A 27,469-nucleotide genomic window follows, 5' to 3' on the forward strand; every position below is an offset into this window, starting at 1 on the left:
CCGTCCCTTTGCCTCGCCCTTCTCCATTTTTTCCGCCCCTCTCCCCCTCTCGTCGCGGTGCGTTGATGGGAGCTGCGGCCCCCGGCAGCCCCACGGCTCCCCCCGGCTCTGTGCTCTCTCCGCACCCGCGCTGGGCCGCCCCCCCCCGCGCGATGCGCCGCGGAGCCGCGCTCTGAAACCGCGCCGATTTCTCCCATTTTCCCTTTTAATCCTTTTTCTCTCCTTTTCCTAAAGGAGAGCGGCACCCCCGGGTTTTTCTCTTCCCCCCCCCCGACTTTTTTTGCTTTTCACCTCTCGCAGCGTGGGCAACCCTTGAGTGCTGCTCACTCCTCTCTCCCCAGCCAAGCAAAGCGGAGTGAAACTGCTCCTTTTTCTACCATTTTCTTTTTTGTTTTCCTTTTTTTTTTTTTTCCCCTCTCCTTTTTCTCTCCTTCACTTACTAAAGGGGAACGGCACCCCCGAACTCTCCCTTTGCTTACCCGCTTTTTGCTCCCCTTCACCTCGCGGCGCGGTCACCCCTCGCGCTGCCCACCTCCAAGCAAAGCGCCGTGAAACTGCGCTGATTTGTCACTTTTTTGCGTTTTTTCCCACTTTTATCTTTTCGTATTTTTAAAGCCGAGCACCGCCTTCCCTCCGAGCTCTTTCTCCCCCGCTTTTTTTCCCTTTTACCTCGCGCAGCACGAGTGCCCCTCACGCTGCGCACCCCCCCGGCCATCAAAGCGCGGAGCCTGGCGCATGCACCACCCCGGCCGGGCCCCCCCCCCGCTCGCCGCTGCCCCCCGCCTCGCCCCGGCTGCCGGCCCCTTCATGCTCGGCGCACGCCATGCCCGTGCCGTAGCCGGGGGCCCCTCCTCACGTCCCGCATGTTCAGGACCAAACGCTCGCTCCTCGTCCGACGGCTCTGGCGGAGCCGCGCACCCGGCGGCGGAGAGGAGGAGACGGGAGACGGCGCAGCGCCGGCCGAACCTCGGCCGCACTCATGCGGCGGGGGGAACCGGGGGTGCTGCCCGGCCAAACCCCCCCGCGGGGGCGGCCGGGGGGCGGCGGAGGGCGAGCTGAAGGCGCTGACCCACGCCGTGCTGAAGCGCTGCAAGGAGCGGCAGCTGGAGGGGCTGCTGCGCGCCGTCGAGTCCCGCGGGGCGGCCCGCACCCCCTGCGTGCTGCTGCCGGCTCGAGGGGAGGCGCGGCTGGGAGCGCAGCGGGACGCGCTGCCCGCGCTGCTGTGCCGGGTGTTCCGCTGGCCCGAGCTGCGGCACGGGGCGCCCCTCAAGCGGCTCCGAGGCTGCTGCCAGGCCGACGGCGCGGCGCCCACCGAGCTCGTGTGCTGCAACCCGCACCACCTCAGCCGCCTCTGCGAGCTCGGTAAGGGGCGATGGGCGGGGGGATGTGGGGACGGGGTGAGGATGGGGGCGGCTCTGATGTGGGGGTGGAAGGTGGTCGTGGTGTTGGGTGGGGGTGGCGGTGAATTGGGCCGGGGGCTGGGGGTGATTCTGTCCGAGGGATGGGTGTCGTGGCTTTGTGATTCTGGGTATCCCACATCCCAACTCGTGTAGTGTGCACTGGGAGTTGACAGATGGGGTATGTCCTAGGGGTGGAGTTGGTAGGGATGTGGGGATGGAGGTGGTGGTGGGGATGGAGTGTGTCCTGGGGTTTGAATTAAATTGGGATGGGGCTGGAGATGATGACATGGGGCTGGGAATGGAGTGTGTCCTATGGATGGGGTTTAATGGGGTGAAAATAGAGGTAGTGAAATGGGGATGGTGATAGTGATATGGGGCTGGGGCTGGAGTATGTCCTAGAGATGGCATTAAATTGGGATGAGGCTGAAGTGTGTCCTAAGGATGGGATATGTCCTAGGGTTGGGGTTTATTGAGGTGGGAATGGAGGTAGTAATGGGGATGGAGTATGTCCTAAGGATGGTATTGAGATTGGGCTGGAGAATAGTGATATTAGTGATATGGGGCTGGGGCTGGAGTATGTAATAGGGACAGCACATAATGGGGTGGGAATGGAGGTAGTGAAATGGGGATGGGACTGGAGGTAGTGGTGGAGTTGGAGTATGTCCTAGGGATGGGGTATAATGGGGTGGGAACAGAGGTAGTGAAATGTGGATGGAGATGGAGGTAATGATGGGGATTGGACTGGAGAGGTGGGCATGGAGTATGTCCTTGGGATGGGGATGGGGTATAGTGGGATGGAGATGGAGGTAATAAGGGTGGGACTGGAGGTCCTGGTGGGGATGGCATGTGTCCTGGGGTTGGGGATGGAAGCAGTGGTATAGGGCTGGAAGTGGGATATGTCTTAGGGCTTGGGTATGTGTTAGGGATAAGGATGATGGAGGTAGTGATACAGGGCTGGAGCTGGATATGTCCTAGGGGTTGAGTATGTCCTAGGGATAGGAATATAATGGGAATGATGGGGCTGGGGTATGATGGGGTCCTGGGACTGGGGCTGGGGTATGGCCTGGGGATGAAGATGGTACTGGTATGGGGATGGGGTCAGGAATGAGCTATGGCCTGGAGCTGGGCTGTGGCCTGGGGACAGGGATGGAGGTAGTGATATGGGGATGGGGGTGGGTTATGGCCTGGGGCTGGAGTGTGGGGTTGGAGGTAGGGATATGGGGATGGGGCTGAGGTATGGTCTGGGAATGGGAATGGAGGTAGTGATGTGGGGCTGGGGTCAGGGATAGGGATGGGGTTGCAGATGGAGGTGGAGATGGGTTATAGGAATAGGGTAGGGAATCAGGTTGGGGTCATGAATGGGGATGGGGTTGCAGATGGGATGGTATGGAAGTGGGGACGTGGGAGATAGAGATGCAACCAACTTCTTTCCCTTAGAAACCCAATATCTATAATAATTCTCAGCCCCTCTAAAGCTTTGAGGTGTGGGGCTGTGGGAAGGCAGTGGGGATACTATTAGCTTGTCCCGTCTGCATGATGATAACATAATAGTCATATAAAAAATCCCCATATCCAAAACTTTGAAATGTGGGATTGGAGACGCTGCCAAGTTATTCCTCCTAAAATAAAAAACCCTTAAGAATGATAATCCTCAATCCCCCACAAACTTGAGGATGTGAGGATGGGATTGTGGATGGAGGTGGGGAATGTAGGAATGCGTTACGAATGCAGACAACATTTCCCACCCTAAAATCCCAGGAGAAATGATAACTTTTTAAGCCCCCAAACTTGCGGTTGTGGGGTTGGAGGTGGGGGATGCGGGGGATGGGGATGCAACCAACTTATTCACCCTGAAGACCCGATTAAAATTACAGTTCTCAGCTTCCAAAAACCTGGGGGGAGGTGGGAGTGGGTTTGGGGATCATAGAATGGTTTGGGTTGGAAGTGACCTTCAAGATCATCTAGTTCCAACCCCCTGCTGTAGGCAAGGATGCAGCCAATGTAGAAACAATAACAATTCTCCCCTCCACACCGAAAAGAAAACCAAAACAACTTGGAGATATAGGACTGGGGTAAGGGACGTGGGGAAGGACATAGGGAATGTATGAATGAGGTCAAGAATACAGCCACCCCCCCCACCCCCCCTTCCCATCCCCCCTAACAAAAAAACAAGTATTAAATCCCAACTCCCCACGTGGGGTTGTAGGGATGGGGGATCCCTCCCCCCCCACCCCCGGTCTCTTCGCAATATCTCCTTTTTTCTCCTTTTATCCCCCTTTTCAGTGCCCCCCCCCCCGGCCCCATGCCCCCCGCAGACGCTCGGCAGCGCCGGCGCCAGCGTCGCTTTGTTTACCCGACGGCCGCCCCGTCCCGTCCCGTCCCGCCCGGCTCAGCGCCGGGAATGCCGCTATCGTATCGTCTATCGCCTATCGCCTGTCGTTCTGTTTGTTCTTTCTCATGGCACAGCTTCTCATTCTCTCGGCTCTTTTTCTCCTTGCAGAGTCTCCCCCTCCGCCCTACTCCAGATATCCCATGGATTTCCTCAAGCCGACGGGTGAGTGCAGATACTGTCTGCAGGGAGAGGGGGGAGGGGAGAAAGTGGGTTAAAATGGGAGGAAAATAGATTGAAAGTGAAGGATGGATGAGTTGGAAATGAGGATAAACGTGCCATATTAAGGAGAAGGAGTGGATTAAAAATGAGGGGATATGGGTTAAAAACAGAAGGCTGATAAAAAATGGGGACAAACAGGTTAAAAGTGGAGGAAAATGTGTTAAAATTTAGCAAACTGATTAAAATGCAGGGAAATGGGTTAAAATGGGGATAACTGGGTTAAAAATAGGAATGAGTAGGTTAAACTACGGAAAATAAGCTACAAATAGGGAAAATTGATTATAATTGGGAAAAACCAATTGAAAAATGTGAATAAATAGGTTACCAATTGGGTGAAAATTGGATAAAAATGGAGAGAAGTGATCAAAAAATGTGGGAAAGTGCATTAAAAAGGTGGAAGACTGGATTAAAAGTGGGATAACCAGGTTACAGATGGGGAAAATGATCAGAAATGGGGGAATATTGATTAAAAGTGGGAATAAGTGAGTTAAAAATGGGGGAAAACGGGTTAAAAATGGAGGAAAATGGATTGAGAGTGGGGATAACCGAAGTAAAATGGAGGAAAACAGATGAAAAATGGGGATAAACGGGTTAAAATGGAGGGGAATTGAGAGAAAACAGGTGAAAAATGGGGGAAAATGGCTTGGAATGGGTTAAAAATGGGGAAGGCTGATTAAGAATGGAGGAAAATGGGTTTAAAGTGGGGATAAACGGGTTAAAAATGGAGGAAGAAGAGCCATTTCTGGTTAGAAACGTGGGGAAGGCAGCACTGCCTTTGTCACTGCAGCTTTGGGGGCTGCTGTGGGACCTTGGCTGTCCCCCCTGAGCAGTGGGGTGGGAGGAATTTGGTGATGGCTGGGGTGATGGCTGCAGCTCGCAATGAGATGTGACACATGGGCTGGGGGAGGCGTGCAGGGCTGCAGGGGCATAATCCCATGCTGTAGGCTTGGGAAAATGAGGAAGAGTTGTTAGGGAGAGTCTGGAAAAGGGGGTTTTTGCAGCACTGTGTTGGTTGTGGTTGGGTGTTGGGGTGGCTGAGGACCCCCAGCTGGGGTTGGCAGCAGCAGTTTTGTGTCAGCTCCTGCTTGGAAGCACGTGGGGCTGAGTGGGGTCAGGCTGTGAGTGGGGGTAACCTGGGGGAACCCTCATCCCTGTGTCCCCACATCCTTCTGTCCTTAGAGGTGAGCGTGGCTGCTCAGCGCCCCGTGGTGATGCCCCTTGGCAGAGTGATTTCAAGATGTGTTTTCGGAGAGCAGCTCTGGGTTTTTATTACAGTTTTGCCTACAGTTTGTAGGGTTTATTGCCTTTTTTTTCTTCTTCTTCTTTTTTTCTTTTCCTTTTGGCCTTTTGGAGAGCAGCTTCCTGCAGTCACTGCTCGGCACTTCCCTGCCACAATCACTGCTCCGCACTTTTTCGGCCTGGCTGCTGGAGTTGGGATGAGCCCCACGGGATTGACTGGAATTGGCCTTTTCGTTTTCAATTGTTGTTTTTTTGTGTTTTTTTCTCTTCAGAAAATGAATGGAGGAAGCCCCAGTGCCTTGGTGACCTAGGTCCCATGGTGGGGTCCCATCCTTCCCCATAGCACAGGGATATTTTGCTATGGGGTGAAAAAACACGAGTGGATTAATGGAGGAGGGGGTGATGGGAGGCTCAGCATCCCATGCCCTGAGGTCTCTGTGATGGGTGGTTTTGGGACAAGGCAGTGTGATTTCACCTGGATAAGGAGATGCTCCCCATAGAAGTGTGTGTGATAAGGGCCCATTCCTTGGTAACCTTTGTTTCTCCCCACCCATGGGATTAAAAGTGCTATGCAGACGGCTCTGCCCTGATGGGTTAATGCTGGGATCAGTCCATGAGCGAGGCTGAACTGTCCCGTCTGCCTCCACCAGGGCCTCTCTCTCAGCAGCCCGGCGACATATTTATTCATTAGCAAGTGTTGACATAAGGTAGCAAAATGTGTGTAAACAGCAGAAGCCGCAGAGCAGGAATGTGCCATTTCGAAAGGAAAAGTGATGCGGATCAGCCAATAGGAAGTGATTAACGCTGCCAATCGGAAGCGCGGCAGCAACTGGGTTACTCACCAAAAAGCCTTCTTTTTTTTTTTTTTTCCCTTCTTTTTTTTTCCTTTTCCCCTTTGAAATAAAAGCCCATTTGGCAGTTGAACTGTGACCGCGGGGCGCGTGGAGCTCGCGGTGTGTCGGTGCAGGTGGTTGGGGCTTCCTCTGCAGCTCGGCTTGCACTGAGCCATAGGATTTTGTGTCCCAGCATCCATCCACCTCCTTGCTGCTCCCTCTGTTCCCACCTTCATGATGTGGTTTTTGGGTTAGGTCAGTGCATGGCAGTGGGAGAGCACAGTGTTGTTGACCTGGCGTGTCTTTGGATGCAGTGCAGGACCTTGGTGCCTTCGTTGGTCATTGGGTAAATCAGATATTGGATACCCAATATCTGGGTAAAAGGCAGCATTGTCTGGGGAGGTGGGAATGTGCTCCCAGTGTTTCTCCATCATAGAATCACTGAGGTTGGAAAGACCTCTGAAGTGAAGTCCAGCCTTTGACCTGACCCCATCATGCTGACTTATAGAGTCGTTGAGGCTGGTAAGACCTCCAAGGTCATCAGGTCCAACCATACCATAATATGGAGCTCTGCATGCCCCCTGTGAGCCAACATGGGTTCTGGTGATGGTGTCTGCTGTGTTGTGGGATTGGCACATTCTTGTTAGTGGTGGAGGTTCTGAGGGGCTGTGCCATTGGCTTGAGGAGAGCAAGGCTGGGGCTGGTGTGTTGGAGTTGTTGGGGTGGATTTGATGTTATTACACTGTTGGCTGTTGTCCGTACGCCTCAGGGTTGGTCTAGATGATCTCTTGTAACCCAAGACATTTTCTGCTTCTCTACAGCTTTGCATAGAACAAGTGCTGTGTCAGGTGTGAGATATAATCCAAGCCAGTACTTTATCCCATGCTTACATGGGACAGGAGCCACTGGGATGTTGGCAGTGCCCCCATGGCATTGGTGAGAGCTGGAGGTTGGGTAGTGTCTGGGTTGGAAGTGGCACACTGTGAGAGTGGGATGTGTGAGCTGTGAAGCAGTGATGAAGGGCTGCCATGCCTTTCCTCTGTGTGTTTTGTAATGTTTTGGAAGGCCAAAGGTCTCATCAGGGACCTGTGGGATGGTCCTGTATGCAGACCACATTTGTAACCACAGCTGTAACCTGAGCAGCTGAGGTTGTCTCAGAGACACAGCACAGGGGATCTTCTGCCTGGGTTGGAAAGGGTTAAATACAAGGAGAAAAAAAAAAAAAAAAAAAAAACGCAAAACCCCACCAAAAAAAAAAAAAAAGGCAAAATTCTTTAAAGAACAGCAAACACTTGAAGGCATTTAGAGAGTGTATAGTGTGCAGTGTTTCACAAGTAAGTCCATTTCCTGTCTCCTCTATTGTTTTCAGCGTGATTAAGTGTATCCTGTTAAACTGTATATTCCTGTGAGGGCTGCGACTTCACTCTGATAAAAGGAGGTTATGCACACAGCGATGGGTTTTTTTTGTTGCTGCTGTTGTTTTTAATTTCATTGAGATTTCAGGGATGAAGTCTGGAGATGTGACTTATCAGTAGGGAAAGAGCATCTGGGCTCTCTTGGTGGCAGCCCTTGTGTTGAGATAGAGCAGTGAGCAAAGGGATGTGGTTAGGGATGTCACCCTGATGAGGCCAGATTCTTCCAGCAACCTGCCAAAGGACTGAATGATCTGTGAGGGCCCTTCCAACCCAACGTGTTGTGATTCCATGATCTTACAGAGCCCTTCCAACCCAACATTTTGTGATTCCATGATCTTACAACACCCTTCCAACCCAACGTTTTGTGATTCCATGATCTGACAGGTCCCTTCCAGCCAAACCATTCTAGGATTCTAAAGACTGAGGATCTGTGTGAACTTTGTGGGTCTTCCTTCTTGCCTCCATCCCCTTTCAGGCATAGTGTTGCCTTGGGGTTGTGTCCCCCCTGGCTGTGATGATAAAGCTGTAGGATCAGGGGACTGGTGTTGGCTGTTGTCACCTGGAGCAAGGAGAGGAGATGCTTGCATGTCTGGGGATGGGGAGATCCGTAAAGTTGGGATTGGAGAGGTCCAATACCCAAGCAGTGCAGCACAGACTTAGACCAATGAGCCACCTCCTCCCTTTCAGTGGCTCCCACTTTGGCAAGCTCAGATGGTGACTGCTTTGGTGCAGAAAGCCACAATTTTGGCTGCTCCATCACAAGGATGGCCTGATGTCCTACCCTGGTGACTCAGATGGAGAGGTGGCCGCCAGTCTGTCATTTGTTGCCGCGCTGTAATCAGCACGGGGCCAGTGATTAAGTGCTGTGCAGAGTCTTGATTGAGGTGATGAGTTAGGGTGGATGCCTCTTGATGAACTGCCATGTCTGTGCAGCCAATTAGTAATCGCTTCCTGTTGAACGCTTCGGAATGTGCACACTGCTTGCAGCTTTGCTTGGAGCCTGCAGAGTAATGCATGTACACTGATTCCTTTTTCTTTCCCTCTGCTACAGCAGGTTGTCCAGACTCTGTGCCTTCCTCCACTGAAACAGGGGGAACTAATTGTCTAGCCCCTGGGGGGCTCTCAGGTAAGACATTTCTCCTTGACCCTACTTGATTGTCTCTATTCGTGTCCTGTTGGGTGCCTCGGCCAAAGGTTTTGGGGGTGTGTTTCATTGGGAAGAGTGTGCTTCGAAGGAGAATTTGGTTTAATTTCACATGCAGAGGATGTGTTGAAATGCCGGGGAAAGCTGTCTAGCCCCAGAAGTTGACGTTTCCTTTGTATTCCAGCCTCATGCCCCATTGATTTTGGAGCGAGGTGTGCTGGAAGGTTGGAAGGTGTTGGCGTTGCTTTGGTCGGGTTCATGTGTTCTTGAAGCAGTGTGGTGTCCTTTGCCTGGCAACGGTGGCAGTGATGTCCTGTCCCTGGGACAAGAGCCATACCTGGTCACTGCCTTGGGCTCTGCTCTTCGGGGTTCCGGCACCCGATACTTCATGCATCTCCACAGAGCATGTTGAGTTTCCCTTGTTTCCCCACCTCCCACCTCCTTTAGCTTGCAGGTGCCGTCACACGACGTGTTGTTCAGAATGGTTTTCCCAATCCTCCTTTGTTTATCCCAGTGTGTAAAGCCCCCGTTGCCCTCCTATGTCTGCGGTTGGACTCTGTACGTTGACGTTGCCAGGATTAAAGGAGTTGTGCTAAGTGTCTGACACCATGTACCTGCATGTCCTCACTGTGCTGGGAGGTGCTTCCTTTGTTGGATTGTCCCCCTGATTTACGGTTCATGGAGCATTGATGCCCCACGTTGCCCTGAGATGGAATTCCAGAAACACGTCGGCTGTGCGCACGCGGGGCCGTCCCTCTCTCCAGGAATGGTGTTTGGTGTGGATGCCTTTAAGCTAGCCCCGTTTGTTTTTCTTTGGGTGTAATGTATACCCCGGCTGTCATTTGAGAGGGGAGCATATTGTTTGTCCAAGGGCCCTAATGAGAATTAATCAAACAGGGGGAGAGGGAATGCAGCAACTTGTCGTTTTTAGCACTGGGTTTTCCTCTTTTTTTTTTTTTTTTCTTGTCATTGGAGCCTTTGGCTTTGAGGAAGAAAAAAAAGTCTGGAAAAAAAGAAAGGAGCTGAGAAGCAAAACAACACAGTAAGGATGTTGTTAGATAGTTTTGTTTTGGTTGTTGATTTTATTTTATTTTTTCCTTTTTCCTCCTGAAATGTGCCCGTTGCGGAGGGGAGGAGAGAGCTCAGTTCCACAGGATACCACATGAAATAAGCAGAGGAAGCACTCGCTTTTAGCAGGGGGCTTTCTGCAAGGGCCGGCGATTGATAACATCTCGTCTGGCTGCTCTGTGCTGGAGGGAAGGAGGGAGGGGGCCTGGGCTGCAGGAAATCACCCGGCGCGTTCCCCAGGGCTGAGGAGGGGGGGGGAGTTGGTTGGTGAGTGGGATGCACTGGGATTGTGATGAACAAACCCCAAAAAGAAGGCTCCTACCCCCCTCATCAAGTGCAATTTTTGTTTTAATTTTTTATATCCCACACATTTGGATTTATTATTATTGTTTTAAATCTAAGGTTTCCTCCCCACCAAGAAAAAGGAAAGAAAAGCCTGGAAACAGACCCTTTTATGATCATTGCTCACTCTTTTCCCTCCACAAATGTAATTGTAGCCATTGAGCTTAATGAGGAGCTGATAGGAGAGTTGACTCAGGAGGGACACGGTTAGCTACACAGGCCGTGAAACAAAGCCGAGTGCCTCCACATGAAAGAGCATTTGTTTTGCATTTGCACTGATTTACTGGCATCCCCGCTCCGTGCACAGAAGTGTAGCACTGAAAATTCCCAACTGGAGGGACCCAGTCGAGAAAGGAAAATAAACGCTGCTTGCAGCAATTCTCTAAAGCCAACTTACTCCTTTTTATTTTTCTTTTTACCCCTGGCATATTTAAGTTAGCAGAAGTGTGTGTTTGAAGGGGACCTTAAGGAGTCAGGGCATTCTCGGTGCTCTTTAGGGCAGACAAGGGCTGCAGGTTCCCAATGGAGAACTGCATCCTTCTCTGCTCTTGGAGATCCCAGAGCTTGTGGTGGCCTTGCAGTGGGGGGCTTAATAAAAGTGATGAAAACCCATTTTTGTGGGTTTGGAAGCTGGGCCAGGAGGAGTGTGATGGAGCACATTGTGAGTGCAAGGACCAAGTTGGATGCGGTTGGGTTACAGTTGGATACTGGGTGGGTACCGAGTTGGGGAGCAGTTGGGTAGTGGTTGGGTACTGAGTTGGGTACAAGTTGCCTACCAAGATGGGTAGCAGTTGAGTAGAAGTTGAGTGCTGGTAGGGTACCAAGCTAGGTATGAGTTGAGTAGAAGTTGGGTACTGCTAGGACACCACATTAAGTACCAAGGTGGTTACCAGTTGGGCACAAAGTTTGGTATCAGTTGAGTACCACTGGGTACCAGTTGCATACCAGATTCGATACCAGTTGGGTAACAGTGTCAGGCAGCGGATGAGTGGCCGCATGCAGAACCACAGAGGGATGAGTGGGAAGCTCAGGGTGCCCTCCTATGAGGTGGAGTTGTGTTTTCGTGTTGTCAGCAGCAGTGTGGAAGGGGACAGAGTGCGAGGGGTGGGGACAGAGGGAGGGGACACGGCCACATGGTGCCTCTGTGACCTAGTTGGCTTCAGTTGTAAATGGTGGGGGGTGGGGGGGAAGAAAGAGAAAAAAAGGGTGGGGATAAGGTTTGTTCCAGAGGTTAGAACCAGAGGAGAGAACCTGTGGAGCGTGCGTGCAGCATGGCTGGGCATTGTGCAGCATCAGCACAACCACGTCCCCTCATGTTGACCCACGGCGCAGCCCTGGCTCTCCCCTCTCCAGCTCTTGCCCCCCACTGTGCTGCTTTGTGTGGGACTTCCCTCTTTTTTACCTCTCTTTATATCTATGGGTAGTTCTTGCGTTGGCCACCAGGATGGTTGTTCTAGATGGTCTTCAGGATCCCTTCCAACCCAAACCCTTTCTGGGTGCTCCTCATGTTGACACCTAGAGAAAATATCCAGTTGGGGAAAAAAATAATTCCTGCAAACAGGAGGCAGAGGGAGGCTCTTCCTGGGTTTGGAGCTTGCTCCCAGCAGATGGGTTTGGTTAGTGCTCTGCTTCCAAACAGAGCGCGTGGGGGTGGCTCTGGGGGGATGTGATGGGCACAACACCCCGAGCAGCCCCAGTTCCAAGTGGGGAGGTCCCAGTGTAGGGGTGGGATCTCTGTGAGATGTTGGAGGAGATGGAGAAGGCCAAGTGGAGGTTGGAGGCGGGGAGCAGACGTGGTGTGGTCTGATGGAGCATTTCCTTCAGATCTGCTCTGTCTTGGCGACGTGAAACTGAGTGACATTTCATTATGGGATGGTGGGCAGGCCTGGAATGTTGCACTATGCCTCTGATCCCCGCTGGTATCTGCTCTCAGGGAGCAGCACCTTGCCCAGACCCGCAGCTATCCGCCAGCAGTCCCACGTGGCTCCGGTCACCCCTTCCACCTCCCCCAGCACAGGGTTTATGGCCTTCTGTGAAATGCCTTTATTTACAAATGGGCATCCTATTATAATCTGAAATTGAGACATCTTCCTGTGCAGCTCAGGTTGTATATTTGTCCCAAGGATAAACAATTGCTTGGAATTATATTTTTTTAATTATTATTATTTTCTTGGGGGGGAGAGGTGGGTCAGTTATTCTTGATTTATTTGTGAGCTTATGTCTTCCTTTTAAATTTCCTTTTTTTCCTTTTTTTTTTTTTTTTTTTTTTTTTTTTTTTTTTTTTTTCCTTTTTGGCCACATCCAACGCTGCATAAAGCTGCTGCACCCTTTCCTCCTGAGCCTCCCAGCAGAGCGTTGGCCCCATGCTGCAGGGCGGAGGTTATCAGGGGTTAATGCAGGATGACAGCGCTGGAGCCAGCGTGCTGCAGGCTGCCTGCCAGGCGAGGAGCCTCGGGCTGCTCAGCATCAGCTGACCGCGGCACCGCCGGGCTGGCACCGACTGCTCCTCTGCTCAAGGGGGGGTTGGTTCTATGGGGCACTCAGCCTGTGGGAGCCCAAAGGCAGTCAGCAGCCGAAGGGGGGTGTTCGGGACATGGGAAATGGGCATGGTAGGAGTGGGTCAACAGTTGGACTTGATGGTCTTGGAGGTCTTTTCCAGCTCTGATGATTTTGTGTATCTGCTTAGTGGTCAGTGGGCATGGGAGTGGTGGGTTGTTGGTTGGGTTTGGGGATCTTGGAGGCCTTTGGTGGCTTTATGACTGAGTGGGCACGGTGGCGATGAGTTGAGAGTTGGACTTCTTGGAAGTCTTTTCCAACCTTAATGATTGTATGAACCTCTGAATGGGCATGGTTGGGGTGCATCAGTGGCTGTAGTTGGTCTTGGAGGTCTTTCTCAGCCTTAGTGATTAGGATGTTCCCCAAGATGTTCTCCCGGGATGGATTATAATCCAAATGATGGGAATGCATCACCCCATCCCACTTTCCCAATTACATGATGACCTTAAAGATTATCAAGTCCAACCACAACCTGACCATAGTACCCTGACTCTTAACAACCCTCTGCTAAATCATGTCCCTGTGCACATTCTGTGTTTCTATGTGGCTTTGGGGCCATTGAGAATTCTCCTGTAGCCTGGAGCTTTTGGGGGGAGGAAGGAGGGTAGAAAAGTGGATTTGGAAGCATGGAGCCGGGGAGGGGTGTGTGCCTGCACTGGCAAACAACCCAAACCACTCTCTGCTTGCAAAATAAAATGTCCCAGTGAGTGGCGGAAACCCGATCGTTGGGGACACTGAAACCGAGACAGGACACAAACACTCGTACGGGGCCGGAGCCATTCCATCCCCACTGTCTGCTTGCAGGTATCAGTTACACTATGGGAACAGTGACAGTAACCCCACACACCGACCCACCATGGGTCACTGGGGCTGCGCTTCCAAACACCAGCACTGCCAGCATGGTGGTTGGGTGTGCATGGCAAACACAGGAGCATGGGGATGCATCGGGGTCCCCAAACCCCTTCTTTGACACAGGGCAAACACTGGGAGCCAGGCTTTGTATGGTGCCAACCCCCGGCAGATTGAATGACCCACGCCGCAGCCTGGCCGCCCGCCCACTGTCACAAAGGAGCTTCCTTCCCAGTTTATTTTCAGCGCAGGGATATTATTAACTGCTGAGGCACGGTCTCTGTTTTAGTGTCGCCGTGCAAAGTAAAAAAAAAAATCCACTTCACATGTACAGCCTTCTTGTCCAAATCCCATTGCTTTGTCACCAAACGGCCGCTGGCTGCTCTTTAGGAATAGGGTGGCACTGGGAATATTGGGAATGCCACCCGGTCTGCCCTTCTCTCTCATTGCTTCTTGCTTTTATTATTTTTTCTCACTGGTTTTCGGGTCGCCGTTGAAGTGCGTGATGATAACTTTCACCCTGTTAACGAACAGGAAACATTGGGACAGGGCAGGAAATTACATCAGGCTTTAGGTGAAAAGAGCCAAGAAGGGGGAAAGGAAAAAAAAAAAAAAGCAAGAAAACAGCGTTATTAGTGAAGGGAAGAAAGTGCCAAGGAGGAGGAGAAAGGAGAGGGAAGCAGAGAAGGAGGGGCGCAGCCCCACGGAGCGCAGCTTGCAGCCGGAGAGCTCTTATTTTATTTTCATTATGTTGAAAAATATTTTACTAGCGGGGTCACCTCTGCCCGTGTGCTCCACCTCGGTGCACGGAGGGATCGTTTCATGGCTGCTCTCAGCTTCCTTCCCCAAATGGTGAGGCCAGGGAAGCTCTTGGCTCGGAGGAGAGTTTTGGTTTGGCTGCTCGGCTCTCCAAGCTGGTCCCCACCCAGCGTCATTATCTTGGTTTTAACTTGCAAAAAGGTTAAAGAAAAAAATAAATAAAAATAGAGAGGGAGCAGCTCTGCAAGAGCTGGCTCAGCCCTTCTCTACCCTTCTAACCTCACTGCCTAGGCTCCAGCATGGCTCTGGGTCCTGAAGTTGAGTCCATGGTGTTGGAGGATGAACCTGGGGGTGGAGATGAGCTCCTTCCCTTGTGTCCCTCATCCCAGCTGGTTGGGGGAGTCAGCACCTCATTTCTTGCCCATTTTCCCCCGTTGTCTCTTCTCCTGGTTTCCAAAATCTGCTGTCCATTTTTCCCCATTTTCTCCTCAATCTCTTCTCCTGCTTTCCCATCCTCAGTGTCCCATCACTGTCTCAGCTCACAAGCACCCATAATCACCTTGGAATTAGAGCGGGGCATCCAGCATGTGTCACAACCCTTTTCTTGACAGCCTCCGTCCCTGCAGGTGTTTGAGAACTGATGGGGGTGGTTTGGGGTTGGGCTTTGGGATCTGGAAGGTCTTTTCCAACCTTGATGATTTGGTGACTGTACGACTTCCATTGACGTTTTAGGGTGAAGCACAACCCTTCATGATCTTCAAATGCATTCTCTTTGTGGGGGGCAAATGGGAAGGCAGATTTCTCCCCAAAACAAAGGGTTCCGGCTGTTGGGCTGTTGGAGTGTTGTTGAAAGCACATGCATAGATGTGCACATAATAAGGGAGCCGGAGCTGATGAATAGTAATTTTCTTTCTGAATAGATTCTGTTTGTAGGGTTGCCAGTGCTGATTCAATGAGCGCCAGCTCACGGCGGTGTGCCTTGTGGCCACGTGGCTCCACGGGGCAGAGCTGCTTCATATCCCATCCCATCCCCTCCATCCCAAACCTCTCAGATCCCCATTTTTAAGGCTGAGAAACATTGATCTGGGGAGGTGAGGGAAGTCCAAACACCTTCTGCTTTTACAGCCGGGGGAGTTGGCTCTTGCTCTGTTGACTCGCGCTGACGAAACCAATGGCGCTGCCTTCAGGATGCTACAAATTCCTGGGATGTGCCACTGGTGGGAAGGTCCTGGTTACTGCATAGGGAAATTCCATAGGCTGTGGAGCCCCGTGGGGTTGCTGCGCTCTCAGTTTGCGGGGCAGGGGACTGAATAACCCCATAAAGCCATCCCGTGGGCAGGAATCGGATAGCAGCAGTTTTATTTGGAAAAGGAGTGGGGAGCTGAGGTTACATCACTGTGTTTGAAGCGATGGATTCGTTTTCTTTGGAAGCCGGGCTGAGACGCTGGAGCTCACGAGAAGGAACAAACCCATAAATCTTCACGCCCAGAGCCCTGCGGGTTCGCTGCGCTTTGTCACAGCCCCACAAGAGCCAGCGTGGAAAATTGTGTTGCGGTGTCACCGCCGTCACCTTCTGGAGTGGGAGGAGCAGGGTTTGGGGCTGGGGGGATGGCACGGTGCATGGGATGTGGGGACAGGTGGCCCCGGTGCCACTGTGCAGCTGGGCAAAGCCACCTCCAGCACGGAGCAAGCAGCTGTTGGGGGTTCTTCATCTGGGAGCAAGCAGGTTTTGGGGGGAGGTTCACCCAGGAGCAAGCAATTTTGGGGAGGGCTTCATCCATGAGTAAGTGGTTGTTGGGTTTTTTCACCCCTGGTGCTTTGTGGCTCAGGACAAGCTGCTGGCCCCAGCCACACCAACCAGGGGTGCCAGCTCCATTGCAGTGCTGGGAGGGTTAATTACTTAACGAACGTAATATTCTCTCTAATTGCTCCGCATTATTAATCCCAAGCAAAGCGAGAGGTGCGGGGAGGGCTGTACGGCTGGGCAGCTCCCTGCCTTGTCAGCTCTAGCCAAGAACCCTTCATCAGCCCTCAGTCTCTTGGTTGGCCAACATGGGGGTTCCGTGCAGATCCATCCATCCGTCCGTCCATCCCCATGTCCCATCTCCATTGAGCACCAGGGCTGTGCCACGTGCTCCTAGGAGCGGCCGTGATTAGATTACGGAGGCAGACAGCAGTAATGATTAACTCGCTCCGTCTGCGCTCTGTCTCCAGTCTGGCGCGGGGTGCTTTTCCCCCTCGCAGGGCCCTGGCCCCGCGGCGGCGTTGAGGCTGTAAAGCCAGCCGAGAGGAATGAGGGGGGGAGAGGGCCGCTCTGCAGCGGATCCGGGAATGGAATTTATTGGCAGGAATGCAGTAAATGCTCCAAATGCCAACCCCGCTCCACCGTTTTCATAATGGTTACGCAGCGGGGCTGGCGGGGGCACGGTGGCGTGAAAAGGACTTTTGTTCCGCGTTTCCATGTTTTGCAAAAGCCTCTCCCTGCCCTCTAGGAAGGAACGCGGCGCAGGGTGGGTGGTGGGCTTCTTTTTGTTTTTGTTTTTATATGGTTTTTTTTGTTTTTTTTTTTTAAGGGAAACGTCTGTTTTTGCTCCTGCAGTAACTTGGGGGAGAGCTGCAGGTCAGCGTGTTGTGGGGAGGGGATCTCTGTGTGTGTGTGTGTGTGTGTGTGTGTGTGTGTGGAATGCACTTGGGAACAGATCCCAGCACACATCTGGGTGTTGGGTATCCGTGTGGACATGGTGCCCTGCTCTGCTCCAGGTTTAGGAGGGCTTTTACAGCCCTTCTACCATGCAGCCCGTGTAGCTCCATGTTGTCGGTCTGGGGATCACACATGGGCAGCCCCCATATCCCTGCGCTGGAACCCAGTTCCCCAAGTTGTGGGTCACGGTTGAGTTGGTGGTGATGGGTGGAGGTTGGGCTGGGTGGTCTTAGTGGTCTTTTCCAGCCTGAATGGTTCTGTGATCTGGGAGAGTTAAGGGCTGTGCTGGGGAGGGCCATGACCTGCCAAGTCTTTGGTGGCTTGCAATTCATGCCTGTGCTGGAAGGGTGATGGGCAGGGTGCTGTCACCAAGGTGGGAGTTCTGGCAAGCTCCGTCCGGGCTGGTTTGTCAGGAGCCAGGAGCTCTTTGTGTGCTGGTTTCTCCTTTCTCTGAAGGTCTCTGGGTTGGGTTGAGGTGCAGAAGGGGTGTGCCCTGCTGGATCCTGGAGGGGAGGTGTTGGCTCACCAACGGGGTTGGGGGCCGGTACCACCCCCCATTGGTTGGTGTTGAAGGAATGTGGGGATGTGGCGCACAGGGACATGGTCATTGGGCATGGTGGGGGTGGGCTGGGGTTTAGTCTGGGTTGGTCTTGGGGGTCTTCTCCAATCCTAATGATCCTGTGGTTCTTTTTAGGGTCATGATTAGTGGGTGTGGTGGTAGGGCTGGTTTGGGGTTGGGCTGGAGGATCTTGGAGATCTTCTCCAACTTCAGAGGTTCTGTGATTCCATATTTACTGGGGTTTGCTGTAATCTCCCATAATGGCATTAAAATGGGGTCTCAACTGCTTGTACAGAATGCACTGCTGGATCATACTGGAGCCCTTGGGATGCAGTAGTACACGAATTGTGCCAGAGGGGTCTTGGGTGAGCGTTGCATTCGGATGCAGCACATCTCCTTGTTTTGGCTTGAACCCCCTTGGACATTCCTTCCTATCCTGGGGGTTGTCCCTGTCCCCATGGGGGGGCCTCCTTCCCACCCATCCGGGCAGGTCTTGGTGCATGGCACAGGGGGGAGGAGGGATTCCCATTCTGGTGCTTTGAGAAGAAGGAGCAAAGTTTCCCACACCTTTGAGGGGTGCAGCAGGAGAGGCAGATAAAGAAGGTTCTTTAAATTAAAACTTCAAAAATAATTAGGCTGACTGTATACTAAACAACAGCAGAGAGGCCCATTTACTGTAAATATTATGAATGGATTTGGCTGCCTTCTCCATCCCCGCCCTTCCTCTAAGGCTTTTCTCTGAGCTGAGTCGAAATTCGGCCTTCAGACAGCGCACTACTCTATAATTTGCATGGCTGATGAGGCCCTGAGCCTGGTGCAGAGGAAGCTGGAGTCAGCTGGCTCCGCTCTAACCGCTGCAGACGGCAGACGGGCGCTTCTGGGGTGTGCATGGGGATTTTTTTCCCCTTGTGCTGCAGCAGTGGCTCAGCCCAGTGGCTTGGAAAGAAAATGGGCACAAAGAAGGGTTCTTCTCTTCTCGGGTAATTTTTAGCCATGGTAATTGATTAATCGCTGTAATTAGACAGTAGCAGTGACTAATAGGATGTTTGTGAATCAGATTTCTGGGTTGGTGGACTCGATGAACCCAGCAGTTTCACTTGTGTTCTTTCTTTGCTGTCCCATTAGTGTGCATTGCAGGGTTTGGTTTCTTCCGTCTGTGCTTGAATTGAGCCCCAGTGTTTGGGGACAGGTTCCAGCTGGGCACTCCGGGAGAAGGGTGGCCCACAGTGCCCTACATTGGGCTGGAAGCCATAGGAGATGTCCTCAGGGACCCGCTCTTTCCTCTTCCCACCCCATTTTTGTCCTGATTTCATGAAGGAGTTTTGCTGCGCTGGTAAAGGTGATGGGATTTCTTGCTCGGGTCCCCATGGGATGCCTGGATATGGAGTTCCCATGGGATATGGAACAGAGCGCTTCTATTAATGCATCACACGCTGCTAAATGAGTCTAAACCATAGCCCTGCTTGGAAACATTGGGAAATCCCAAACTCTGTCCTGATTCTGTGAACAAAACCTGTGAGGGTATGGATTTTGATACAAGATTGACTTGTTTTGCTGGGATCGAGGAGCCATTAAAACATTGGGGTGGGCAACTCTCTAATAAATTAAATAAACCATCTGAAGGCTCTTTAGCCGGCATCATTGCTGTATAGGTTGAGTCATAAGAACAGCCTAATTAGATAGAGACACAGCCCGTAAACCGTTGACAAAGGTCTAGCCTGTCTATCCGCGGATTAAGGGCTCCCTAAGCACCCACTGACACGATGGGCTGGAATGGTTCCTGAAGGGATGTCAGGGTCTACAGTGTCAATAATCTGCAGATTAAGAGCTCCCAAAGCATGTGTTGGTCTGACTGAGTGTTGTGGTGTTTTAGGGCCTCAACATGTTTCCTTGTCTGGGGAGGTTGTTGCTGTGGAGTGGAACACATTGAGGATCTCTCAGTTTGCCTTACAAAAGCCATGCCAGCCATCAAAAGCAAGGGAGCTGATGCACAAAAGGGTTGGGGTAAACGTTCCCCTGGGCGGTGTCTGCCCACAAGCTCCAGGAAAGGCACAAAGACCCTTTTCTGCAGTAGAGCGTGCCCTTTAATTTGGATTTCTCTTTGCTCTTGCAAGTCATACCTGGAAATCTGTCTTTGAAGGACTTTTCTAGACTTTGGGGTTTTTGTTTTTGTTTCTTCCCCCACCCAAGGACCTTGCAAGTGGCCTGGGAGGGAGGAGGGAAGGCATGCTGCCTGTTCCCTTAGGTTTGACTAGCTCTGGGCTTGCTTAGTGTTCTCCTTGATTAAGTTCTCAGTGGGTCCTTGAGGAAGGGCTCTGCCAAATTCGTCCTTTTTCTGTCCCTGCTGTCTAACCTAGGTGTCTCCATCCCTTCCATCTCAGTGAGCAGCAGAAGAAGGGGGGATGGCCCAGCCCCTGGCTCACCAGTGCCACTCGAGGTCAGGCAAAGGGGATTACTGGCTATGATGTGCTGAGCTCTGTCTCAGCCTCAGACCTGGCTAAATGACACACTGTGCTGACACCAGCCCAGCCCTTTTTTTTTTTAAGCTCAGATGCCCTCCACGTGTGCTGACATAAAGGAGGAGGAGCATTTGCTTCATCTGGTCTCAACACTCAGTGCATGTGTTAATTTATCTGCTGCTGTTGTTCCCAATGGGTTACTGATCATGGGTCTGGGGTCACCACCTACCTATTCCTGTTATGGTCATGGATATAGGGCCTCTACCTACAGTTCCCATTGGGATATGGTTATGGGTATGGGGCCACCACCTACCAGTTCCTGTTGGGATGCTGGTGTTGGTTATGGGGCCACCACTTGAGTGAGAGCACCCCAAAATGGGCAACCTCTTGGTGGGAAATCCCAGCCCAGGCATCTGAGAGGAATGCAGGAGAGGAGAGGGGTGTGGTGGCAGGAAGAGCATGGAAAGACCCTTCGGGGCGCAGCTCTTCAGCCACGTCAATCTCTGCAGTTCAAACACTTCTGCAGTTGGGTAATGTAATTAACGCATAGTTGTAACATCACTGGGAAAAGATCCAATTAGGGGCATTTAAAGGCCTAATCAGGAGCAGTGGTATTCCCAGTTCCAAATAGCAGTGACTATGATGCAGATAGCTCCTGACTGGATCAGATGGGAGCAGCTGGGCTGGCCCACAGCGCAGTGTGTGCTCGGCTTGCTGTTTTCATTAGAAGTCGCTTGATTACAGGAAAACCTTTAGCTATGTCAAAACAAAACAGAGCAAAACAAAAGCTCCCCTTCCCACCTCCCCCCGCTGGTGTTTGTGAACTTGGCACCGAGACAGGGCTGAGAGCTGGAAACCTACAGAGGCCTTGGCTTCTCTGCCTCTGGGCTGCAAAAGTTGCTTTAAATTCCACCTAAATTCCCTCCTCTGAAGAGAGCTGAGGAGTCTCAGTTCTTCCACAGTGAAAAAGAACTTTTTCTTCTTCCTGCCCTCATTTTCCGTTATTTATTTGTTCTTTACAGTAAGTTTGCACAATGGCCTTGGTCCTGATGGGCCCCCAGGCAGCTGTCGTGCAGCCATAGAAAATAATAATAAACCACCGATAGCAGCGAATGGAGGGGCACTTAATAATGAAATGAGGGCATGCATGTTTCCAGCATTGAGCAGCAGCATTGTTTGCTGGGATGTGGGAGTGCTCGGAGCTCGCTGGGACTCCTCCAGGCATTTAGCTTTGAAGGGATGTGTGTGCTCCAAGGAGCTCGTAAAAGCCGTGGTTTTAACTCAATACAAGAATCCTAAAGAGCTGCTCAGCCTTTGGCATCCTGGCTGTGCAGCAGCCCTGGTGGCCTGAGGGAGATGTGGCCACAGATTTCCCAGGATTCGGCATCTTTGTGCCATTTTCCAGTATATGTATATACTGGAATATATATATATATATATCCACTAATTTCTCAGGATTTGGGGTTTTGTATTGAAAAGTTTCAAAGATTTTCTTTTTCCCGCACAAATTTGCCTGAGTTTGTGTTTTTGCATTAGTTTGCAGTAGCGTTCACTACTGAGAAAGGACCTGGTCCCAGCTATGGCAATGGTTAAATTATGGTAGGTGGCATGGAACCATGAGATGAACACAGTGTGGTGTTTTGAGGGTATTGTTTGAATCATAGAGTCATTGAGGTTGTACCTTTGGGACCATCAGGTCAACCCATCCCCACCATGCCCATGCAGTCATAGAATGAAGGCTGGAAAAGGCCTCTTAAGATCAAGTCAAACTACTGACTCCCCATCTTGCCCAGTCATGGAGTCATAGAATCATTAAGATTGGAGCAGATTTCTAAAGTCATAAGTCCAACCATCAACCAGTCACGACTGTACCACAGTGATCAGAGAAACATGAAGCTTTTGAAGACCGCTAAGGTCATCCATTCCAACTGCTGACCCTTCATCACCATACCCACTTACAGAGTTATGAAGGTTGGAAAAGACCTCTAAGATCCCCAACTCCAGCCCACCCCCACCATTCCCACTGACTGTGTCAACAGTTGCCTCATCTCTATAGTTCTTGGCCACCTCCAGGGCCATCCTCACACCTCATTATGCTTGTGGCCATTGCCACAGAGCATAGAGAGCCTTTTGGGGATCAAATGTCCATCAACAGCATCACTTCATCAGTTTTTCCTTCTTTCTTATGACCTGCTCTCTTGCCCCGGTGACGCCATTGGCTTTTCCCATTCATTCATTCAGTGGGAAACACCGGTGCCAAAAAAAGAGGGGAGCAGGGAGGTCCCGGCAGTGGTGAGAAGCAGCACCATTGGGGCTGGCAGAGGGCCTGGCCTTGTGTGATTCCCATGGCTGCTGGAACAGACAACCCAGCCAAAAGTGGAGCTCGTGGGCGGAAGGCGCTGTGCCGTATTTACACCGCGCGGTCCAGAATCCCGGATTACCTAAGCCTTGTCCGTGAGGTCTGCTCACCCCATGCCATTGAAAACCCGAGTGGGATTCATTCATGAGCTCCAGCCCTCCACAGAGCTCTGTTCATTCATCGCCAGGGCGGTTGGCTTCTGCTTTTTTTTTTTAATATATTTTTTTAAAATGCAATTAAATACCTCTTTGTACACTGGGCAGAGCCGCTCGTTAAGGGGTCTTCTCAAACGCAGGCTCAAACAGGGGGTGAAAAAGGCCTTTCTGCCCCTATTCCCCCCTCCCCGCCCACTCCTGAAAGGGATGCTTTTATGTTAAAGAAAATAAACAGAGGGATTTTAGCGGGGTTCAACAGCTTCTACAAAATTCCCTCCACTGCTGTAAAGCAGAACGCGTGTGAGCTGCAGTGGCTGCACTTACTATGGGGGATAATAGCAGGAGGGGGAGAGTCGGTGGGGGTTGGATTTTTATATTTATTTATTTTTACAACCTAGCTTTGCTTTCCCGACTCTCCAAGCAGACGGCGAGTTAAAACATCTCAAAATACCAAATATAAAATGAAAAAGTAAATAAAAAACAAGCCCATGGGGAGGGTGCGGCAAGGGGGGGCGGGGAGGGCACAGCAGCATTTACATCACCCCACATGGCTCTGGTTTTTGGGGGGAGGGGGAGTGGAAAAACACCCTCCCAGGGGTGTTTCTTGCTGCACCCCTCCCCTCCCAATCCCCCTGGGACACTCTCCTTATGGGGCCATGACCCCCCATGGCTGTGTGTGACTGCAGAACTCTGTTCCTTGCTGGCACTGAAATGAGGAAATAATGAGCACTGCAAGGCTGCCGGTTCTGGAGCTGCTTTTTATTGTTGTTTTTGATATAAAAAATGCCTGTGCTGGAGGAGCAGCAAGAAGTCATAGGTGAACGACACAGAAAATACTGAAGATAGTGACATTAAGGCTTGGGGTGGGGTGTGAGGGAAGGGGGGTGTTGCTGGGTCACCCCCATACTTTCCTGCAGCCTGGTTGCATTTTGGTATTTTTAAGTGCAGTTATAGAGATGAATGGTTCCCAGGTCCCAACATGGTGCAAAGGCCATGAGGGATTATAGAGCAGCACTGGGTGCGGATGCTGCATTGAGGAAGGGGGTTTGGTGCTACTCAGCCCCCCTGGCCCCTTCCCCTGATGTCAAAACCCCTTTCCAGAGGATGGAGTCGAGATAAGGGCAAAGGGAACTAAGTTTTGGGTGGCTTTTGTGGTTTTTGGGGTGGCTTTTCTTAACAGCACACAGCTTCTGGCCTTCACCCTGCTGCTATCCACTAGGTTCACCCTCACCTGGCTCCATGAAAGCCTCAAAATGGGGCAGCTGAGCCCAGGGGTGGTGTCCTTTGAGCTGCTTTTGGAACTATGTCTTGTTTTATCATGCTGCCTCTGCACAGTGGGTGATAATTTGTTCCTGGAGATGGACTGTAGGGTGTTTGGTTGCACCCCTGGTAGGCTCAGTGATCATAGAATCATCACAGAACAGTGGAATCACAGAATGAGGACCTTGAAGGTCATGGAACTGGAGGATGGTTTGTTTAGAAGGGTCCTTGAAGAGCACTGAAGTGGAGAATGTTTGGATTGGAAGGGACATCAGAGATTATGGATGGATTGGGTTGGGTTGGAAGGGACCTTAAAGACGCCCAGATTCCAACCCCTTGCCATGAGTAGTGCCATCTCCCACCAGGCCAGGTTGCCCAAGGCCCCATCCTGCCTGGCCATGGGCAACTCCAGGGTGCTGAGGTTGTCAGGGTATGTGTGGAGAGCACCGTGAAGGGGTGGAACTCATGACATTGCATCACTTTGGTATCTGAATGCCCCCACAGTCCTCAATTTCTCCATCTTTTTGTCTCCCCCCGTAGATTCACAAGTTCTTCAGGAGTCAGGGGATCACTCACACTGGTGCGTGGTGGCATACTGGGAAGAGAAGACGCGCGTGGGTCGGCTGTACTCTGTCCAAGAGCCCTCCCTGGATATCTTCTATGATCTACCTCAGGGGAACGGCTTCTGCCTCGGGCAGCTCAACTCGGACAACAGAAGCCAGCTGGTGCAGAAGGTGCGCAGCAAGATCGGGTACGGCATCCAGCTCACCAAGGAGGTGGACGGCGTGTGGGTCTACAACCGCAGCAGCTACCCCATCTTCATCAAGTCGGCCACACTGGACAACCCCGACTCCAGGACGTTGCTGGTGCACAAAGTGTTCCCGGGTTTTTCCATCAAGGCTTTTGATTATGAGAAGGCGTACAGCCTGCAGAGGCCAAACGACCACGAGTTCACGCAGCAGCCATGGACTGGATTTACCGTGCAGATCAGCTTTGTGAAGGGCTGGGGCCAGTGCTACACCAGGCAGTTCATCAGCAGCTGCCCGTGCTGGTTAGAGGTTATTTTTAATAACCGATGACACGAGACGGAGCGGACTCATGACATTTATACTACTTTGCTGCTATTACTTCCTTCTGAGTGCTTGCTTTTCATGCAACCTTTTTGTTTTTGTTTCGTTTTGGTTGTTGTTTTTTTACCCCCCGCCACGCATCTCCCCCATTCTGAGAAATAGCTCGTGGAAAGATTTTCGCCCGGGTATTTTGATAAATAGAGCTATTTTTTAGAAGTGCAAACGACCAATAAGGAGGGCATGTGGGGCAGATCACATATGATAATCATTTCCCACTTCCCAAAGGATTATCCTGTGTGATGAGTGGGTTGGGAGCCACTTGTTCTTGGGTAGCGTGGTGGGATCCCTGTATTTTTCATGCCCTCCCCCCATCCCAATGTTGGTGACACCCAACTGATACCCTTCCCCAGCAGCGGTGCACAAACTTCCCACCAGGTCTTACCCTACCTGTGTCGTTTTTGCCATTGAGTTTTCTCATTGGGTCGTCGCTGTTGTTGGGTTCGCATCCCACCCCCCCATCTTTCCATGGTGTTTTATATCATCAAGGATTGATACAAGAGGAGAAAACGACAACGAAGAAACCACGCGTGGCCCACGCTTTGCAATTGGAGCTGAGTTGTGAAGTAAGCCTAGGGAATAAAAAACAAAACAACTACAAAAAAAAACAACATGAAGCAAAACAAAACAAAAACAAAAGAAATATGGGGAATATAAAGCGTCGAGGGTAGTTGGTCTGTCGGAACCTGTTGGATCAGGTTATCCCAGTGCCATCGTATCTGGAGACGCCGTTGTGCTTTCATTTCTTCTTGAATTCATACACACGTATGATACTTTTACACTGTTCTTAGCTCAATGAGCATGTTTAGACCTTAACATAAGCTATTTTTCTAAGTACAAAGGTTTAAATGAACAAGAGAGCATTCTCATCGGAACTTTGGCATCGTAGTGCTTTGGAAAGAAAACACACAGACACACAAAAAAAGGACTTCTTAAGAAAAAAAAAACCTGAGATTTATTAAAGAAGAGGAAAAAAAAATGTATTTTATGTTATATATAAATATATTATTACTTGTAAATACAAAGACGTTTTATAAGCATCATTATTTATGTATTGTGCAATGTGTATAAACGAGAAAAATAAGAGAAGATGCACTTTGCTTTAATATAAATGCAAATAACAAATGCCAAATTAAAAAAAAAAAAAAGAAAAAGAAAAGAACATGAGATTGGTGGTTTTTTTCTATGGGTGTTCTCATCCAGATGAATGTTTTGTTTTGTTTTGTTTTTTTTCTAAAGGATTTTATGTTCCATGAAAAAAATAAAAACATACACTTGACCCTCGGTGCGGAGTGGCTTTGTTAGAGGTGTGGAGGAGCAGCGTGAGGGGTTTTCCTATTGCTTGTCGTTTCAGGTTGAGCTCACCCCCATGGCAGCAGCCCAGTGTTCATCCTGTATCATCCTGTCCCTAAAATACGATGGCTTTTATGCCAGCGTGCCATCTGGGTTGCTCCGCAGGTCCATGGCTTTGATTGGAGCTCTGCATCGCATCCAGTGTGTCCTCAGCAGAAGTTCCTGTAGCTGATTGAGCTCCTACCTTTGGTGGAAGCTCACCAAAGTTTCTGAGTGGAAACTGCTGGCCCTGTGGAGCCTGAGGGCTTTGGAGAGGTGCAGCATCTGTGTCTTGGATCCTATTGGCCTTCATGTGGTGGACAGATGCGGTAGTTGAGGAGTCATTGTGAGCATCAAGAGCGGGTTCACCCAACGCTGCACCTTTCTGTTCAACATTCCCCACCCAAAGGGATTTATTGAGATATAGAGTCTGCTCTGAATGGACTATACCTTCATCTGGATTCCTTTCACCGAGCCCACCAACCAGCTTCAAAATGGTTTTGGATCATGTGTTTGTACCCACCCGTCTTGTTTGGTGTGCCCTGAAGGTGACCAAGAGGGCAGACATTAGTGTGTCTTCATCTACAGTACAATTTGCCTCACTTCCTTTCCGTTCCGTCCACCAGACATGAAACACTCAATAACCTCACATGACCAGTGGTCAAACCAGCAATGATGGTTTGTGTAAGAGGTTCAAGGAAAAATGTTCTGGCCCATTCCATGGTACCCCCCACCGAAGGCCCCGAAGATGAAGGATAAAATGGACATCATTGCAAAACTCAGCTGTGACTGCTCACCAGGAACAAGTGTCTTCTGGGGTTGGGAGATCCTCTGCACATCCCATTTTGCACCTTGTCCTGAGCAGTTGCCTCTTGCAGGAGAAGCGCTGTGCTGGCTGGATCTTTGGTTGGGCCTTTGGTTCAACCTTTGTTTGGAGCTTTGGTTGGACTTTTGTTTCAATCTTTGGTTGGATCTTTGGTTGCGGTTTGGTTTGAACATTGTTAGGAACTTGGACCTTTGGTCGGACGTGGCTTGCCAGGTTGGATGTTGTGGTGATGGAGAATGAGCTGAAACACCCCAAAGAGCCCTTCATTGTATGGGGCCTCTTAGTCTCATCTGTAAAAATATAAGACCAGGCATCACTGTTTGATGTCCGAAGGCTGAGAGATAATCAGCAAAACTACAGCTTTTCAATACTAATGCAGCTTGAGTTAAAGTGTCCCAGACTTCACTTCCTGCTGAGCTAATTTTAGTCCCTTTTCAGTCCTTTTTGTACCCTTTTCAGTGAAAAAAAAGTCCTT

The 27,469-nt window shown here is 50.9% G+C and overlaps 1 protein-coding gene across 3 annotated transcripts; it reads left to right on the top strand.

Moving 5' to 3' along the window:
• On the top strand, nucleotides 1-26,115 carry SMAD7 (SMAD family member 7). 3 transcript variants are annotated; one of them, XM_015887222.1, is made up of 4 exons: nucleotides 1-1,362; nucleotides 3,901-3,954; nucleotides 8,550-8,624; nucleotides 24,250-26,115. In XM_015887222.1, exons 1-4 carry the CDS (start codon nucleotides 864-866, stop codon nucleotides 24,786-24,788), a joined length of 1,167 nt encoding a protein of 388 aa, XP_015742708.1. In that variant the 5' UTR covers nucleotides 1-863; the 3' UTR covers nucleotides 24,789-26,115. The 3 variants fall into 3 exon arrangements, with proteins under 3 accessions (XP_015742708.1, XP_015742709.1, XP_015742710.1); XM_015887223.1 differs by having other exon boundaries at nucleotides 8,553-8,624; XM_015887224.2 differs by lacking the exon at nucleotides 1-1,362 and adding an exon at nucleotides 3,290-3,472.
• Nucleotides 26,116-27,469: the final 1,354 nt, after the last annotated feature.

The sequence above is a fragment of the Coturnix japonica genome, chromosome Z, assembly GCF_001577835.2.
Source record: "Coturnix japonica isolate 7356 chromosome Z, Coturnix japonica 2.1, whole genome shotgun sequence".
Lineage (NCBI taxonomy): Eukaryota > Metazoa > Chordata > Aves > Galliformes > Phasianidae > Coturnix > Coturnix japonica.

Excerpts from the sequence above, each read along its gene's own strand:
- SMAD7 (XM_015887222.1), top strand. The coding sequence starts at position 864 with ATGTTCAGGACCAAACGCTCGCTCCTCGTCCGACGGCTCTGGCGGAGC. Across the intron at positions 1,363-3,900 it reads CAGCCGCCTCTGCGAGCTCG|AGTCTCCCCCTCCGCCCTAC; the intron begins GTAAGGGGCGAT and ends TTCTCCTTGCAG. Across the intron at positions 3,955-8,549 it reads GGATTTCCTCAAGCCGACGG|CAGGTTGTCCAGACTCTGTG; the intron begins GTGAGTGCAGAT and ends CCTCTGCTACAG.